General features: G+C 38.1%; 1 protein-coding gene and 1 long non-coding RNA gene across 2 annotated transcripts; both read right to left on the minus strand.

Annotated features, from left to right (window-relative positions):
- Positions 1 to 749: 749 nt before the first annotated feature.
- On the minus strand, positions 750 to 2,578 carry LOC130166969 (galactosylceramide sulfotransferase-like). Its single transcript, XM_056372842.1, has 2 exons — positions 2,496 to 2,578; positions 750 to 1,896 (listed from the first exon to the last, which is right to left on the minus strand). The coding sequence occupies exons 1-2, from the start codon at positions 2,546 to 2,548 to the stop codon at positions 750 to 752; spliced, it is 1,200 nt and encodes a 399-aa protein (XP_056228817.1). The 5' UTR covers positions 2,549 to 2,578.
- Positions 2,579 to 14,257: 11,679 nt separating this feature from the next.
- Positions 14,258 to 16,557, minus strand: LOC130165419 (uncharacterized). Its single transcript, XR_008826796.1, has 3 exons — positions 16,415 to 16,557; positions 15,407 to 15,497; positions 14,258 to 14,403 (listed from the first exon to the last, which is right to left on the minus strand). It is a non-coding gene; the product is annotated as an uncharacterized LOC130165419 (long non-coding RNA).
- Positions 16,558 to 18,497: the final 1,940 nt, after the last annotated feature.

The following is an 18,497-nucleotide window of genomic DNA, read 5'->3' on the forward strand; positions in this document are numbered from 1 at the left end:
CACAGGCTAAAATCTTCCTAAAAGAAAAACCTACCAAAACACGCTTCCTTTATAGGTATACACACAAGTCAAACCAACAAATATGAGAAGACTAAAGAAATGAGTGTGTGATTCTTTTTTAAATGCAAGATAGCATGAAAGGAGATTAAGCTTTCCTAACATAGAGGCTGCATTCATATTATATAAATACCACCATTTAATTACAGACACAGATGTGGATAGGATTCGTTTTTTAAACATGCAAATGAATATTGGATATTTGGAAGTTTGATGCACATATTACATTGTAATTTAACAAACATAGCAGCTACCAAAAAAACAAACAAACAAAAAAAACCTGTTATTTTATAATACACATCACATGCAATGCCAGCAAGTGTCAAATCTGCAGTTGCTATTGCTTTTCTCGCCTGCAGATGGAGCACCTTTGCATGTGTGCATGTGCAGCTGCTGTTAATGGTTTAGGTGCCACCATTTAGGGTTTAGAGCTACTTTCACTGTGACTCTGCAACTGGATGATATTGGCTGGAGCTTGTTTCATGTTCTGTACATCTTGATAATCTCATCCAGACTGGAACAAATACAGTATGGTGTTTGGTTACATCTGACATCAGACAATAAAAAAGTGGCATGGTAATTTAGAGCAAAGGACATAAATAATGAGATATTCTGAAAACATCACTCTTCACCATATCTACTTTTCAGTCGTTCCTTCAAAGGCTCATTCAGCTTTTGTCTCGTGTGTTTCATCACCAGTTAATGATATTCCTCACATGTCCCAACAGCTTAGTGAGCCACAGGTTAGCGCCCAAGTCTGTCAGATATTGAATTTCTTGGGTCAACATCTTTCGGCACAACTGCTCATAGGCTTTGTCTATATTTTTATTCAAGTTGTATCCCATGATGGACTTTTCTCCGATGGGCTGCCACGGCTGCATGGCGTCTTCATGAATGTTTCCAGCGGCAACAGAGTGACCTCCCTCAATGCAGATCTCCACCATCTCTGCATTCCTCCTCCTGAGCTCTGCCACATCCTTTGCCATACGCTCTCTTCCGTAAGCCTCCACTTTCTCCCAGAAGGTCAGGTTAAAATGTTTGTAAAGCTTCCAGTCAACACCGTTCCACTGCAAGGCCTTTGCCCTCAGTTCTGGGCTCATTTTAGATACAGTGGATTCCTTACGGGAGTTGAGCTTGAAGAAGAGGATGTCGTCCATCTCCCAGCAGAGAGTATCCTTGAGCAGAATGAGTGATTCCTCAAAGTGCTCCATTAGTATGAACGAGTGAAAACGCTCACCAATGAGCCGGATGCTCTCCTCTACACGGGGGTCATCTGGATCCAGGGTGTTGTCCTGCCCAAAGTCAAAGAAGAGCAGGTTCTTCAGGTAGAAGGAGTTAATTCCATTTGGGCTGAAGTAGAGTTTGGGATCACGCAGGAACTCGGACATCTTGTCTTCACCTGGTATCCTCCAGGTCAGAGGAACAACATGACGAAAGTAATGGAAGGACGACTCAAAGAGCTCTGCAGGATCTCGCAGGATGGTGATGTAGAAGGTGTCTCTAGGCATCACTTTGGCCACCTCGGACGCATCGAAACGCATGTGGTTACAAATGACATTAAAACACATTCCAGATTTAAAGCCTTGAACGTACGTATGCTGAAAAGGTGAGGGGTAGAAGAAGTCGTTTCGGCTGCTGGGGAAGGCAAATTTGAGTTTGTGCTTCTCTCCAAAGCGGAACAGGATGTTGATGAAGGTGCTGCTTCCAGTTTTATGGGTCTTCATAAACATGAGGTCCACTTTAGGAACACAGATGTTATTGTCTTGCTGTCTGCCATTGGTGGATGACTGGGTGTTGTGTTGGCCTGGTTGAGGAGCACAGGAGAGAGGCACTGGGAGCCTAGAAAAAAGTCATAATATGGAAGTTCATTAGTGCCACAATTTATCTTAAAAATCTCTCTACACTGAAAACTATAATGTAATGTGTACTATTGATATGGAGCCAATTCATGTCTTTGCATGCAACAATATTTTTTATCTTTTGCCAAAATATCCAAGTTTACAGCATTTTCCACTCATGTACTTATTATAGCACAAGTGAATACTTTGTTTCAAGGCTCACACAGTCAATAAATAAACCAACGATAACAGAGGCACACTTCTGTTTAGATAAGGATCATAAATAAGCATCAGTATTAAGTGGTAAAATTAGAACATACGGTCTATAAGCGAAAAGGTTAATGGTTTGAAGCTTAACAAGAAAATCCTAACAAGCTTATTTGCCATGTCTGTGATTTCTTTCTACTTTTTTTTTTTTTTTTTACTGAATATCCTTTTCTGAAAATATTTTGCCTCTGCAGACTGGACAGAACTTATGGTAAAGCTTTATTTTACTGGAGCCTTTATAATCCTAATAACTGCCAATATGTTTTCCAACATTTTCAGAGGTTGCTATGGGACTGTTATACTATTTTAGGCAATGCTGTGACAGATTCTTACTCTGGTGGACTGAAGTTAATCCGTAGTGTAGACAGACAGTACAGCAGAGTCATACTGATGAGGAGGCAAGCCACAGTGACACGTTTGACCATGAGCAGCCACCACTGCCTCTTGTTTTTGGAGCATGGTAACGAAGAACTGAAAAGATCACTGCATGAGAAGAGGAAGAATGACAAAGGGAAGGACAAAAATGATCTAAATCACACTTCCCTTCACAAAGAACACATACTGAGTTTTGCATTTATGTATGGAAAAAGTTCCAGCACGAGGTCAATCAACCTTCATAACTGCCTGAATAATAACCAAAGCAGACAAGCTGAGTGAAATGCAATTTTTTATTTTCTCAGTGTAACATAAATGAGTGAAGAAATATAATGAAAAACTTGATCCAGGCAGGCTGGTATGGGTCAAATCCAAGGTTCCACAAGATAAAAGCTATGAAGACAAAGACAGGTTGTCACAGCAAAAAGTTGTTTGTGTAATTACAAATATTTTAATTGTTAATCTTCCTGGTATTATTAGTCTTGTTGTTTTGTCATCTTTCAATGTTTCTAATAAACCAATCACAAAGATTATCTTTGAACTTGAAAAAAAAGAGCAAAGACTAGTTTCACTTCTCCACTGCAACAAATGCCAATGTGTGAAACATTTCTTCAAACCTTGATCTTTTTAGAAAGTACCATTTGAGAATAACTTTATATTATCTGAACTGAATTTGTGTGATTATTGAATTAAAAAGGGCATTAGACTTAGTTGTACTGTAATGCTACAGTACAAATATGCGGAAACCGAGAGAAATTGAAGTTGAGATAGTTTTTATCATGTTTAATTGATATAGTTTGCTGACAGTGATCTAAATATCATATGTAGCCCCGCTGTAAAAGTAAGGGATTAAAACATGTCAGTTCCTATTAAAGTTAGGTGACAATAATTCTGTAAAGTAATTAAACTGAGAATAATTTAGTTTAATAAAAAGAAAAATTGTTAATGGAGAGGTTGAGATAAAGTAGTCATGAGCAAGATATGATGTTACAAATAGTAAAATAAGTAGTTAAAACAATCTTGAGGATGACTCCATTGCTGCTTCCATCTAGCTTCTCTCATCAGATTTGGACCTGTTTCTCAAGGACTGCTGCCAAAACTGTGAGTTGAACTTTCTGTGTTTTGCCCTGCTGAGGGTAAGGATTTCGCACCAGGGCATCAGACAGGCTTGTAACGGTTTTTGTTTGGTGTGTGTAAGTGTGTGTGTAGGCCCACTGTAGAGTTTTATTAAGTATTTGATGTTAATCTGTCATGGAGAAATTGTGTAAAAGGGGTGAGGTCTAAGTGATTTGCCACAGACAAGACATTTGAGTTTGTGTTTTGATATCTTGGTATATAAGTCAATTCAGATTTTTTTTTATTATATAGGCCAATATATTTTCCAGTAATTTATTGATTCAATCATTTTCAAAGAAATTGAACCCAAACACCCCATCATTCCAGCCTAAGGTGAGTAAAACCCCTTGAGCACGGTATAGAGTGTAAGGGTGCTACACATATATAAGAGACACTCATTTATATGTTATGGCTATATTGACTTTGTGGAAATCCATTTATGAGATGCCACAAATAATGATAATTATTACCATTCAGTTTCCATTTTAAAATGCTGTTTAATCAGCACAAGGACGACATCTGTTGAAGAGCAGACCGTGACCTCTCCCACAGTCTTATTTGCATCATTGAGATACTTCCTCCCCGGGGAATTACAATAGCAAAATAAATATTCTTGGTCAGTAATTAAACATCCAAAAAAGCATGGTGAGTGTTGTTTGTACCCAAAAAACAAAACTGCCAATTAGTGCACTCTCAAATAAAATCTGAAGTTATAATGGTATTTGTACATATTAGAAATTCATGGTAAAAGTGTTAATCAGTCATATGTGCTGCTATGTTGTTTTTCCTTGGTCTTGTCAGAAGAGACAAACACAGTATCTTATGAGACTATACTATAAAGACTATTTTATGAACTGAAAATACACCGGTATCTTGTTGTTACAGAAACTGCACAGTGTATTGCATTAACCATTTTCTGTTCATTTGAACTGACTAAAAAATCATAAATCCACTGTAAACTTCAGACAGACTAACGGGGTTATTGTGTGTTTCAATCTCTGTTTGATTTTGACTTTTATGACTTTGTTTAAAAAGATAAAGGACAAAACATTCATGCAAAAAGAATAATGGAATGAGAATAGTTAAACCACAGATGACAATGATGATGATCAAATGATGATCAAAACATCACATTAGATTTGAAAAGGAAAAGCATAAACGTACCATGTATGTGGCATGTCAGTCGCGGGGCCGTCACGTTGAATGTCTTCCTGATATTGCTGGGTATTCATATCTTATCTGTTTATGGACTTTTTATGGTTTACCTTCATCTAACCTGGATGATACTTTGAACCCAAACTTTGTCATCGCCCCAGTAACCAAATCAGATTGGATATAAAAACCTGTCCATGCAGACATGCCAGCTGTCGTGCTTTACTGCAGTACCTCAGCAGAGGACCTCGTCTCCCCATGGCTCAAGAGTATTTTACCAAACCAGCGAGGGGTTGAACTCGAAAATCACTTCTATGCAAATTGTAAATGATAGATGCTTTTCTAACATTTTTTTTTTTCACTTTTTAGAAAGCTCTCTGCACCTCTATTTAAAGTGAATTGCTTCTCTGTCTTTTTTCACAGCCTCAATGATTTCTTGAAACAAAAACCCAGTGTTTTTGCTTTCACAATTAGTCACATCCTGGATTATTATTGCATGTTTGACTATAAAATAAATGATCCACTAAAAAAGTAAAAAGTTTCACACGGTGTATTAATTACATTCATAAGCTTGTGGTGACGGGCTTTCTTCATTCAGGTCAAAAAAATGCTGGAACACTTTGTTGTATATACATTGCAGTCATTAACCCCATTGCAAAACATCTGTTGACAACAGCACATAGTGTTATAGTCCCACACGAGTGGACCTCAAAGATAAAATTTTATATAGAATATGAAAATTTACTATGTATCTCTTGTTAATTTAACATGAATTTATTTTAACTAGCCTACTATATTTTTGGTGAAGAGGAGAATTATTTTGGTTTGGGTTACAGTCAGTGTAAGATTGTTGGTCATTATATGATTTCCTCCTGTTTGTCAGACTTTGGTTTACAAGTACAAGCAGCTGTCAGAAAGCTCATTAGAAAAATGGTCAATTTAATTTTATGACACTGCAGATGCTAAAGTGATATGGTAATTTTTCTTCTTTGAATAATCCAACACTTCCAAATGCTGTTTTTGTCCTTTGTGAATAAACTGCAACATTTTTCGTTTTACTTTATTAATTATACAACAAAGACGACCTTTTCCATCTATTGTGTCTCTGTGTTCAATGTGTGACAGGTGGGTAACAGTGACCTCTAATGAAATTTGTGAGTAATAGCATAGCATGGGTTTCTGAGGCTCAAGGCACAAGCTGCGATGGAAGGACAGGGTCAGGTCTACAGAGCAAAATCCTCCCAACTGGTAAATTCAGCAAGATATAGTCGGATTAATGAGAGGGCCCGAGACATTGTGGCGTTGCTGAGTAGTAATCTTTGGTAAATGGTCACTGTGTAAGTTTCAGCCTAAACAACAAAGACACCAGAACATTTGGTGGAAAAACCTGCTTGTTATACTGGTTTTAGGAAGACACAACTGGAATTTTTTTTAACTGGGTCACTGTTACTGAGCATTATAACACTGAGCATGTTGTCCTATAGCAAAAGCTTTTCCAAATGAAGATGAAACATGCAGCTTTCTTTTGCTCCAAATTTGGAGAACACAACTGGAAATTCACCAGTCTGAACTCCATCACCAGAGCACAAAGCTGGGGCTGGGGAATTTGTTTGAGCGACACTGTCAGTATTGTTATGGTTTCCTCAAAGTCCCGCCGTGAAAGCTCTGCTGCTCATTAGTCTGTTGTAAAAGAATGTGGTGTCCCAGGCTTGAAAAAAGCATATTCCTGAAAATATACACAACATTTCTCATCTTTAAAACACATTGCTGGATAATTAAGAGCTTAAAAAACTAATCTGTAGCAGACAGGACCTGTTTAAAGCCACAATTATTCTTTATTTTTCAAAAATAACACGAAGATGGTGTTTATATGACAGGCCTTTTTTAAAATTAAATTCAGTTTTATTTGATGTAAGACTCTGAAGAGAACATTTCTGTCAAACAACATTCATCTGTGGTAATAATCCACATGGAAATTCTGTGGCTAAGGATACCCCCGCTGCAGACACTGGCAAAGCAAACTTCAATTTATTCTGTTTTATTGTTATTTCACAACTGACAGAGAACTAATTTCAATTGGATCAAATGTGTTATACATAGTCATCACTGTCAGTCATCATGAAACTGTATAAATACGCGACTGTGTGAATGGATATTGTTGTTACTGTCTTTGTCCGGATATGGGTTGTTACCCACAGCCACTTTTACACAGTATCAATACACAACACTACTATACAACAGTTTTAAAGGATCAAACACTCTTACACAACCTTTTAGACCGTCTTTCCTTTATTGCAGTGTCACACTCAGCCCAATTAACCCTTGACACTATGTGCAGAGAAACAAACAAATGTTTGAAATTTGAATATTGGGCATGGACAGTGTGTTATAAATCATTTACTGTATATATCTGGTATCTGCTGACTCTTGTCGACATTTGCATTTAGGAAGATGAGCTAATATAATGAGCTAATATAATGTTAAACTTGCTGGAGCTGTTGCAGCTTTTCGGCAAGGGAAAAGGAAAGGTTTAGCTGGGATGTTGGGTGAAACAAAAACAAAAAAACAAAAAACAGAACAAACACACAATCAAAAAAACAAAAAACAGAAACAAAATCAAAAACAAAAAGAGTACTTTTGAACTCTGTTTTTATAGGTGATGCAGTCTATTACTTTACTACTTTGTTATTCTCTTTTTTGCTCTCCATGCTGTTGAAGGGCTGCAGGGAAAGACACAAGATGAACTGTATGGTCAGGAAAACTAAACCACAAGTGTATATCAAAATTCTATTAAAAATAGATTATTGCATAATGTTTTGATTTGTTTTCAAACCTTTTATGATTAGTTAAAAATGCAGCAGCCATCTTAAGCCTTTTACAATTTTAACCAATTTTACCTTTAGCTAATTTCTTAAAGTTGCCAGAAACTAATTGCCTCGCTGTGAACATGGGGCCTTTGGGGGATTTACTGGCTTGGTAATCCAACCATGAGTTAGCAAAGATGGTAGTGATGATGTTTGACAACAAAAACTCATGTGCCAATGTGTGTGGTTTGGCTAATGCCTTGGGAATGGTGGCCTATTTTGTATTTATCACTACAGAAGGCAATCTCCACTACATTCCAGCCATCTTTTTACAGCTCCACAAAAAGCATTCACTTTCCATCAAATTTGCCCAAACAGCTTGTGCAGCATAAGCTGTGTTTTATTGACAAACAACTGTCCTGCGGGTCCAACAGAGAAATATATATTTCTTGCACTCTGGTGACCTGCAAACCAAGAGCAGTAGACACTGACCAGAGAGATATTTTTTTGGGAGGCTCCTGTCTCTGAATCAACATTATGTTGTACTGAAAAAGGAATTATTGCAGCTAATGCCAACATATAAGGTCCACACGTTTCCTGCTATGATAGCAGCATTGCGGCAGACTCCAATGGGTGCTCTGGGGAGTGAATGGGAAGATAAGACAGACGGAGGAGGGGTGATAAACTCATATTTGGATTTGGAGTGCTGAAAATTTCACCCCACAAGGCAACAGAAAATGAAAAAGAATCTCCTACTAGCTAACCAAACTCCAACTTTGCATATGAATAGTAAGAATATGAGAAATCATAGCCGGCTTTCATAACAGCTGGAGCATGTATTATTCATGAGTTGTGCATCCTATACAGCGAGGGCTCTGTGTGTGAGGGAGTGTGAACATTATGGCCTATATGTGTTATCTCCTCGCCTCCTCTTCTATTTTCTCATTAAGTGGATGGGTGAGGAGCAATAATCAAATTTTTCATTTTTTGGCAACACTCACTTCTGTACTCTTGCTATGTGTTCTCCATAAGATGGGCTGTTGGCATGGGGAGAGCGAGAGAAACAAACAGGCTGTTTTTGGTTGAAGGCGCAGCCGTCGTGATGACAGAACGTGGGCCAATGTTTACTCATCTTGGGAATGAAAGACTCCTCTGACTTTGCAGAGGATTTAGAAGTTAGACAAGCATGTCCAAACACACACACATTCATAGAGACAAATAAAGCCCGCTGACTCAATTCCTTCTCTTCCCCGTCTCTCCTTCTGCCACTTTCTCCTTAATTAGTTCGCCTCTCTTGTTCTTCCCATCTCTCCCTGTTAGTTTCTCTCCATTCTCTTGCTGCCTGTCCTGCTTTCAAAGCAATATTTTACTTTGCAACACGATTTCACTTAGTTTCAGCTTGGGAAATTTGAGTGTTCAAATGACTGAGACAAGGTACAAGTTGTGTTTTTCATTTGAAAGACTTGAAAGAAATTCATCTCCACCACTTTGATGTCGACGTTTGATTATGGTACTGTTTACTAAACAGCTAGTGTCTCCTTGTCTTTGCCTCTGCATCATAGAGCAGTGAGCTTTATCTGATTGTCCTCTCTTATTCCTGAATTTATCTTGTATGTTCAGGGTGACTGGCCTGCTGTGTCCACACAGAGGCCTCCATCTTTCATTTAGAGATATCTTTTTATTTTTAAGATCACTCAGGGTATTCTGTCTATCAATGGTTCTATCTGTGGTTTTATATCTCTTGGTTATGGCTTTGGTTATCTGTCCCAGAGGTCAGAAGTGATTCAGGCAAAAGTGCCTTTATAGACTCAACTTGTTTAAAATTATGAAGAGGGAACCCCAGGATAACTCGGCCCTCCAGAGGATCTTGGTTTTGAACTTGCTGTTGTTAATCTGGTGGGATATTTTTTAGATTCTCTTTTCTAACATCCTTTTGTCAAATTTGTTTGTGCACCATTTTTCATGCAATCACATTTTTTCTTATTCAGATAACTGCACAATAAAATATAGTCACTTGGAAATTTCATCAATATCAAATTTACATGGTCTTGTTTTCCACTAATCTAAACTCAGTCAGAATAATATGCCTCCTGCAAACCCTGTTGGTCAAAATAAATACATTCAGACAAATATTATCTCACTTTAAAGGGCTGGATTCAAATTTTTATTTTATATTCAGACATAAATAAATCATTTGATTTGACAAGTTTATATTTTATGTATATCTATATACGCTACTGTGTCTTCCGCACACGTTTCACTGTTCCACTGGGAGGACGCACCTCTCTTCTTTCCATTCCTTCTCATTTACGAGACCTCTCTACCACTCAAGTGGTGCATTTTTCTCAGGAGAACTATCACTGAACAGCAGATGTTTACAAGTGTGTGGGAGATAATGTGTCTTTGGGGCTCACTGTCTGTACATTAATTCCCTATTTTCTGATAATACTATTGATTCACAGCAGTATTCCAGCAATTGTATCAAATGATATGCAAGGTGGTTGATGCAGGTCAGTATTTTTCAGAGGCCTGTTCACAGTGGTTTTTTTTCATTTGGTGTATCATATCAACTTTCAGATTGCTTACTGTGAATCATATGAACAGGATACCTTATCTGGATATAATGTAATTGACAGCTGATAACTTTCCTAATACCACTAGAGTGCCCTATATTAACTCATCTGATTAGCTGCAAATACAAAACCTGAGTCTTTAGTTGTCACATTTGGAAATTCTGAATTCTGATCGGGAAGATTGTGCTCATCAAACTAAAACTGATACATCAGAAAAGTAATAACAACTTTTGTTAGCGTAGATAAAAGGCCCATTGTCTGCCTTGTTTTTAATGATTTTCATTAACTTCTTTTAGAGAAGCATTTTGGATTTTATGTCCCCATGCGGCCAAAACACACGTTTCTTGCTACATGGCAACCCTGTGTCCCGAAAAATGTAAATTGTTTCTCAATCGACCTGTGATGGTGAACACTGCCTGGATTGTGTTCGGGGGTATTTTGTGTGAATGCAAGCCTATATTTATGTACTGCTCCAATGTTACAAGGAGGTGGTTGAGGTTGATAGCGATCTTACAAGCTGCGGCACTTGAGTCTGTGGTTTGCACCCTCACTCACCCATCAGTGGTTTACGAAGAAAAAGTACATTGGATGCTGTTCGGAAAGATTGTGTTTTCTGTCGAAAGATAGTAAACACATTGTGTCTTGTGCATTTCAGACTTTTTCTGTGTTAAACTGAGACTGCCAGCGCCTAAACAGAGTCTAAAGAGGTTTAGTAATGAAGTAGTCACTGCAAGTAGATATTTGTTTTGCAAAATCTGCTTTTTTTTTAGAAAACAAATGAAATATGATCTCAGTGAACATCTTTTTGATACATTCAGCAACAGTGACAAAAGAGCACATTCCCAGCATTGCTCTTTCTAGAAATTTTGTTCTTTCATGATGAGCGCAAAAAATGCTGCCAGAAATAGTAGGAAGTGGAATTAAATACTCATAATTTCCTGCATATCTTTTTGAAAAATATAAGTAATAACAATCAGCTTGCGACTATGTACCACAACACTCTAAAGCCGTACAGCACAAACTAATTAATGTTGACAATGTACAAGCAATTGATAACATGGCTTTACAGCTACTTTTCAAGACAAACGTATACTGAGTTTCCATTTAGCTTTCATTTCATTCCGCACTGGTTTTCATTGATGATTCATTATTCATTTTGCTGGAAAAACTGGATCTGTAGGTAGAAAATTAGAGGTCTAGAACCATAAATATGATTTTGTTTTTAAAGTAAGTAATCCGTCTTGATCAGTCAAAACTTTTGAGAGTTTCGAAGTTCATACAAAATAAGAGAAAAATAAATTAATAACTAGAAGATTATATGACACAAATGTCATCATTATCACCGCCATCATCATTGACTGCCAGACCTGATTTGTGAGGATCTAAAATATTCATAGCATTCAAATGGACTACACACACACACACACACACACACACACACACACACACACACACACACACACACACACACAGACACACTTGTGTACTACTCTGTGCTTGAAATGTCGTGATGTCCATGGGGAAGCTAGAACAAATGTCCTACATTCAACCATGGACACACACACACACACACACACACACACACACACACACACACACACACACACACATACACACAGTCGGACTTACATGACTTTCAGAGGACATTACATTGACTCACATTCATTATCTGGAGGCTTATTCTACTCTTTTAACACAATATTTCAAAACCATCCCTTCTAACCTAACCCTAAAACCAAGTCTTTACCCTCAAACAACCATGTAAATTTGTTGGGGGGGGGGGTCCAGCATTTTGGTCCCCACAAAGTGGTCAAACCCCACAGACTCCCAGATTTCAGACCGCACAAATATAGTAAAACAAGACCACACACACAAACACACACACACACAGCAGGTTAACAGCTGCTGAACATGGGGCTGTTTAATATTTCAGGGGGTACACACATTCTCTCACCAGCCTCCCTCCCCTGCCAGCGTATTGGGGGAGGTGTCATGGCAAAAAAGTACACCCATGACTTATTAATGCCACAGGGAAGGATGAATGATAAATGATGGAAGGAAATAATAAGTATTCGGGGCTCATTATGAAGTGAAAAACTGTAAATGGTGAATTGTGTGTGTTTGTTCCAGTGTTCTCATTAAGACTGAGTTTGTTTCGAAGTTTTTGATGAGGTAACTCAAGTTTCTTCAATAAACAACAATAAACTTCACTCAGGAGTTGAGGTTGTTCTCTCTCACACACATACAGTGGAAAGAAAAAGTATGTGAACCTTTTGGAATGTCATGGTTTTCTGAATAAATTTGTCATAAAATCTGATCTGATCTTCATCTGAGTCAAGGGTATTGACAAATATAATGTGTCTAAAATAATAACACAAGAAAAAATCTGATCTTTCATGTCTTTATTGAACACACTCATTCAACATTCAAAATGGCAGTGGAAAAAGTAAGTGAACCCTTAGAATTAATAACTGGTTGACCCCCCCTTAGCAGCAATAACCTCAACCAGGCGCTTCCTGTAGCTCTGGATCAGAACTGCACATCGTTGAGGAGGAATTTTTGCCCATTCTTCCTGGCAGAACTGCTTAAGCTCTGCAGTATTCTTTGGACGTCTCATGTGTATGGCTCTCTTCAAGTCAATCCATAGCATTTCTGTTGGGTTGAGGTCTGGGCTCTGACTTGGCCACTCCAAAAGGCGGATTTTGTTTTTCTGGAACCATTCTGTTGTGGACATGCTCCAGTGTTTTGGGTTGTTGTCCTGTTGCATCACCCACTTTCTACAGAGTTTCAGCTGATGTACAGACATTCTCAGATCATCCTGAAGAATTCTCTGATAAACTTGGGAATTCATCTTCCCCTCAATGATTGCAAGCTGGCCAGGCCCTGATGCAGCAAAGCAGGCCCAAATCATGAGGCTTCCTCCACCATACTTTACGGTTGGGATGATGTTTTCATGACGATATGCCGTGCCCTTTCTACGCCAGATGTAGTGCTGGGTGTTTTTTCGAAATAGTTCAATCTTAGTTTCATCAGTCCACAAAACATTTTGCCAATACCGCTGTAGAGTGTCAATGTGCTCTTTTGCAAACTTCAGGCGTGCAGCAATGTTCTTTTTAGTAAGCAGTGGCTTCCTTCGTGGTGTCCTGCCGTAGATACCCTGCTTGTTCAATGTTTTATGTGTTGTAGACTCATGAACAGAGATGTTAGCCAGTTCCAATGATGCCTTCAAATCTTTGGCTGTCGTTCGGGGTTGTTTCTTTACCTCACTGATGAGTCTTCGTTGTGCTCTTGGTGTCATTTTGACTGGGCGTCCACTTCTTGGTAGAGTAGCAACAGTCCCAAAGTGTCTCCATTTGTAGATTGTTTGCCTAACTGTAGACTGGTGAATTTCTAAAGACTTTGAAATCACTTTGTAACCCTTGCCAGCTTTGTGTAAATCAACAATTCTTGATCGTAGATCCTCTGAAAGCTCTTTTTGGCGAGGCATGGCTCACATAAACATGTTCTTCTTTTGCAAAACAAACTCCAAAAGTTTGAGGGGTTTTTATCAGTCAAAGTAGCTTTAGTCCACACTCCCAAACTCATTGTCTTAACGAGACTCCAGGTATGCTAAAACCTGACACCAATTAGCTTTTTTGAGGTCATTAATTCAAGGGTTCACATACCTTTTCCACAAGCACTATGAGGATTTTTTGGTTATTCTCAATAAAGACATGAAAGATACATTTTTTCTTTTGTGGTATTATTTAAGACACATTATATTTGTCAATACCCCTTGACTTAGATGAAGATCAGATCAGATTTTATGACAAATTTACTCAGAAAACCATGAAATTCCAAAAGGTTCACATACTTTTTATTGCCAATGTATTTTATCTCCTGTGTCTCTTTCCCTCAATTTTTTATGTATAATTTCTACAGACTGCTCTTACTTCATTTGCCATTTGTGTTCAAAGCTGTTCTTTTTATTTAGGACAAACAAAGCAACGTGTGATTAAGAGGAAGTTTTGAATAGCTTTCTTAACTTTTTATTTGTTCCAACATTAAACTCCCATGACCTTGTGGGGCTGTTCCTCCTTCCATGGTCACAGAATGGTCTTCCTTCCTGATTTTGTTAGAGTTGACTCGCGGCACAGACGGCACAGAGCAGCGGTGGTAAGCACAGTGGCCTCGCAGCAAAAGGGTGCTGTGTTTGAATCTAGGACTCTCTTCCAGGTGCTCCTGCAGTCCAAACACATGCAGGTTAAGTTAATGGTTTCTTGTCTATGTGTTATCCCTGTTATAGACTAGCGTTTCCATGCTCACTAAATCTGATCCAGGATCATCTTTGCTTTTTGGGGGTCAGCAAACAGCTTTTAGGGGCAGGTCTGGGGAGATGAGGGGGGAAACATGTCTTGAGAGCAGTGACAAGAGGTTGGAGACGTGGGTCGAGCAGCTAGGGGCAGATTGTGACAGGAGGAGTTCACATCCCACACAACCCCGAACACAAATTCCATGGACTATTTTCAGGGACTTGTTTTTTTTACCCAGAATACAGTGCAGATTACTGAAGGGCATGACAAGAGAAGGTACAAATATGGAGGAAGAAATTAGCAGTATTATACAAGCGATATGATTTTTTTCTCAAAATATGATATTTTAAAAGTGAAAATGTAGATGACAAAGAGTTGGGTTCACAAAGTCAGACTTTGACTTTGGTTGTACAAAGCTGTGTAATTCTTGATTTTCTTAATATATTTCTTTTTTCTTCCTGTCTTCCCTCTCCTGTCTCTGCTTTCTCTTCCATCCCCTCCTCCTTCTCTTCCATCTTTTCATCTTACTCCTCCTTAACATACACATTAAACACCACCTCCCTCCTCTTCTTTTCTCCTAAACGCCCCCTCTTTATCTTCCCCCTTCTCCTTCCTGTCTACCTATCCTTTCTTCTCTCTATTATTGTTTTTTTTTTAATTAATTTTTTCCTCCTTCTCCTTCACTCTCATTCTTCCTCCACATCCCTCTCTCTCTCTCTGTCTCTCTCTCTCTCTCTCTCTCTCTGTCTCTCTTTCTCTGTCTGTCTTTTACTTCTCTTGAAGTCCAGGATGATGGTATTGATAACATTGTTTGTCTTGATATCTATCAAATGTCAAAAGGCTTTGCTTGGACCTTCACCCTTAATACTTTCTAATCCAAAATAAATCTTTACGAATAAATTTTAATAACTAAATAAATGTGTTTTTCTTACCAGTAGATAAAGCAGAGGCTCCATCTCGGTAACCCTGCCAGTTTCTCTTCTACTTCCTAGGAATCCAGATGACACAACCTGCGTGCCTCTTCTGGATTTGTTTGAAAAAAAGATGGAGAGGTTTGTGCTTTGAAGACATATGTATACTGCCCTGTAGAAGCGTGTATGTGTCTGCATTTGTGTGTGGCAGTACATAATTAAATACAATGCATTAGTAGTACCAGCAACACTGTAAAAAGAGCTCTGCTTAACCCATTCATTTAAAAGGAGCTAATTAGAGGAGCTGTCTGGGGAGAAGGCCCTCACTGGCCCATCTGTGTATATATATATATATATATATATGTGTGTGTGTATATGCGTGTTTGTGTGTGTAGCAGGTTTTTCATAAGATAAATGAATGCTGCTTAACAGTGCAGTAAATACAGAGGTCTCACAAGGGTATTACCACTCTCGCTCTCTTTATTTTCTGTGTAACTCTCTCTCTCTAACACACTCTCTCACTTATTAATCCTTTAACTCTTGCTCGAATGTGTATTTCAGTGTACCTGATAGTCTCCGAGAGATAAATTCAAGAATTTAAATCCTTTTTTAAAACAAAACTAATTACAGTAATTTATCACTGAATTAGCTGATGAAAATTCAGGAACTAAGAACAAGCAGAATGCAAACACAGGACAACAGGAAATGAATTACTGAAACTCTTGAAGTCCAATAGTGTGTATTAATGCAGATACTGCTGATGCTTTCTCTTAATCTAAGAGCAGCCATGAGGCACAAAAGTAGTTACTGCATAGTGGAAGAAATAAGAGCCTTAATAACTGTACCGAAGATAGTTAGTATTTTTTTAAAGTCGTGATTTATCTTAGTATTGTTATTACTTTTTTCATCTTATGACCTGCACATACTTTGCATTTTTTTGTTAATCTCTTCTTTTATCTCTTCGTGACTGCCTCTTATTGTTTTTTTTATTTTGCAGAGCCATTCTTTTTTCCCTTTACCTAATATTACCTCTCTCTCTCTCTGCGTCTCCTGTTTGGTCTGTTCGGCCAGGATATCATCATTTATCTTAGCACAAAATATCATCATCATCCATCACTGTAGGCGGTGAATCGTGAGAGTGGCATATATGAATGTTTATATAAGATATAGTAAAGTAGAGTTATAAAACAACGTCAGCCATTATTGATTATAGGAAGTTAGATGTTTACAAAGTAAGTGAAACTTTATTGACAGGACAAACAGAAATACGCGATTAATCGGTCAGGCATGTACAGTAAAAGCGTGGATTCATTTCAGCCTTCCTCTTCGAAAGCTGTCGTGGTTTACAAAGGATTGTGAGGAAATAAACAGCAGCGTCAAGATAAAATTAATCTCTAAAGACAGGTGAAGTGAACATGAAAAAGGAGAGGGCAATCAAGAAGAGGAAAATGTGACTTTATTCTTCAATCAAAATGGCAGGTGGTTCTTTTTTTTTAACACAGGGAACAATTTCAACTCAATTTAGTTTCCCATTAAAAATGTAATTGAACTACCAGATGAGAAAGTGATTCAATCAAAACTTCAAAATCAAAACTAAAATGATATGAAAGACATTATAGCCTGTTCTTAGCAGTGGAGTATAGAGACTGTCAGAGTGTTTCATATTACCCATAGCTAGACATCATTTTCATACCAATCCAAGCACCCTGACTCAGTCTCTCCTAGATAATTTGTCATCATTTTCTTTAGCCAGACACTAGAACCATGATTTTCATTGTTGCATAATGACAGGCACATGACAGACAAATGGCACTGTATGGCCTATGAGAGCAAAATTGGCTGAGCAGAGAGAAATATAATGGTAACTTTTATTTTAAAAAAAGAGGGTTTGCAGAGCACAGCCTACAGCTCTCAGTTGTTTTCTCAACCTTGTTAGAAGTTTCAGAGCTTGCTTCGTTTCACATGTTCACACCTGAGTGCTGCGGTCTCGACTGGAGGCAGCTCGCCACAATCAACTCTACAGAAGTTGCTCGGGAAGGTTAGCCAACTAAAGGTGCGATCTGTAATATTCCTTCACACGCAGTGTCATTTATCAGAGGCTTCTTTTAAGAGCTGCTCATCAATGCCAGTCACTCGCTGTCTCAACAGGTGTGATCTGTGCAGCTCAGTATTTGCTGAAAATACTAGAATCTCCCATAAACTAACAACCGTCTGCTCTAGACTTTGGTTGGTCTCTTTGAAAAACAGAGTAAATGTGTGCACCATTTGAAAGCAGCAGACCTTCAAAATCCTGTATCACATCAGAGATACTTCTTCCATTTTACAATATGAACATTAATACAGAATAGTAATAGTTAGCATTAAATCCTAGATATGAATAATGTTTAACTTCTTGCTTTTGTTGTTCCCTGTGTGAGAAAGAAGGAAACACTCCAGAGCTGGTCATATTTTTCACTGCTCTTATGTTTGTCTTGCAAAAAATAAAAAATATAGTCAAAACAAAATGACAAAGTATCTGATGTAGAGGTGGCATATCCATCTTGTACCAAAGGTTTGTACAAAATGTGATGAGCGTGTTCTTTCACAGGAAATGGAGTTGCTACTTAGAAAAACTATTGTGCAGCAAATGGATTTTTTTATATAAAAGAAATGTCTTTGAGGACTCTTCAAAACTGAGGGTAAAAGGATGCTTAACTCTGTGACGCACATGTAATGCTAACACATGAGAGGCACAGCCTGGGGCTACCTACTGTATAATGTACTGCATTGTTACATAGCTATTGTTAGCAGTCCTGGAGTGAGATAATAAGTCAGGCCGGGATCAGCTCAGGCCAAAATCCATTCGTTCACATCAGACTACGTACATTATCACCATTTTGTTGAGATACGTCTCTCTGTGTATGAGAGCAGCATATCTTTTAGTTCGGTTAATACAAACAAAAACTACTATGGCATTACAAAATATAATGTACATAGTTAAAAACAGCCAGGTGCCTTCAGTTTCATGAGTTACAAGAATAGTTATTCATAATCATAATTTCACTGGACTTCTGTTGGTTGTTGTGAAACTCTGGCAGCTCTGAGTAACTGCAGGGTGACAAAGAAGTACTTC

The sequence above is a fragment of the Seriola aureovittata genome, chromosome 3, assembly GCF_021018895.1.
Source record: "Seriola aureovittata isolate HTS-2021-v1 ecotype China chromosome 3, ASM2101889v1, whole genome shotgun sequence".
In the NCBI taxonomy this organism is placed as follows: Eukaryota; Metazoa; Chordata; class Actinopteri; order Carangiformes; family Carangidae; genus Seriola; species Seriola aureovittata.

Bases quoted from the DNA above. Each gene is read 5' to 3' on its own strand.
- LOC130166969 (XM_056372842.1), bottom strand. From the start codon at position 2,548: ATGACTCTGCTGTACTGTCTGTCTACACTACGGATTAACTTCAGTCCA. The intron at 1,897-2,495 runs GTAAGAATCTGT...ACTTTTTTCTAG, and splicing joins ATTAACTTCAGTCCACCAGA to GCTCCCAGTGCCTCTCTCCT.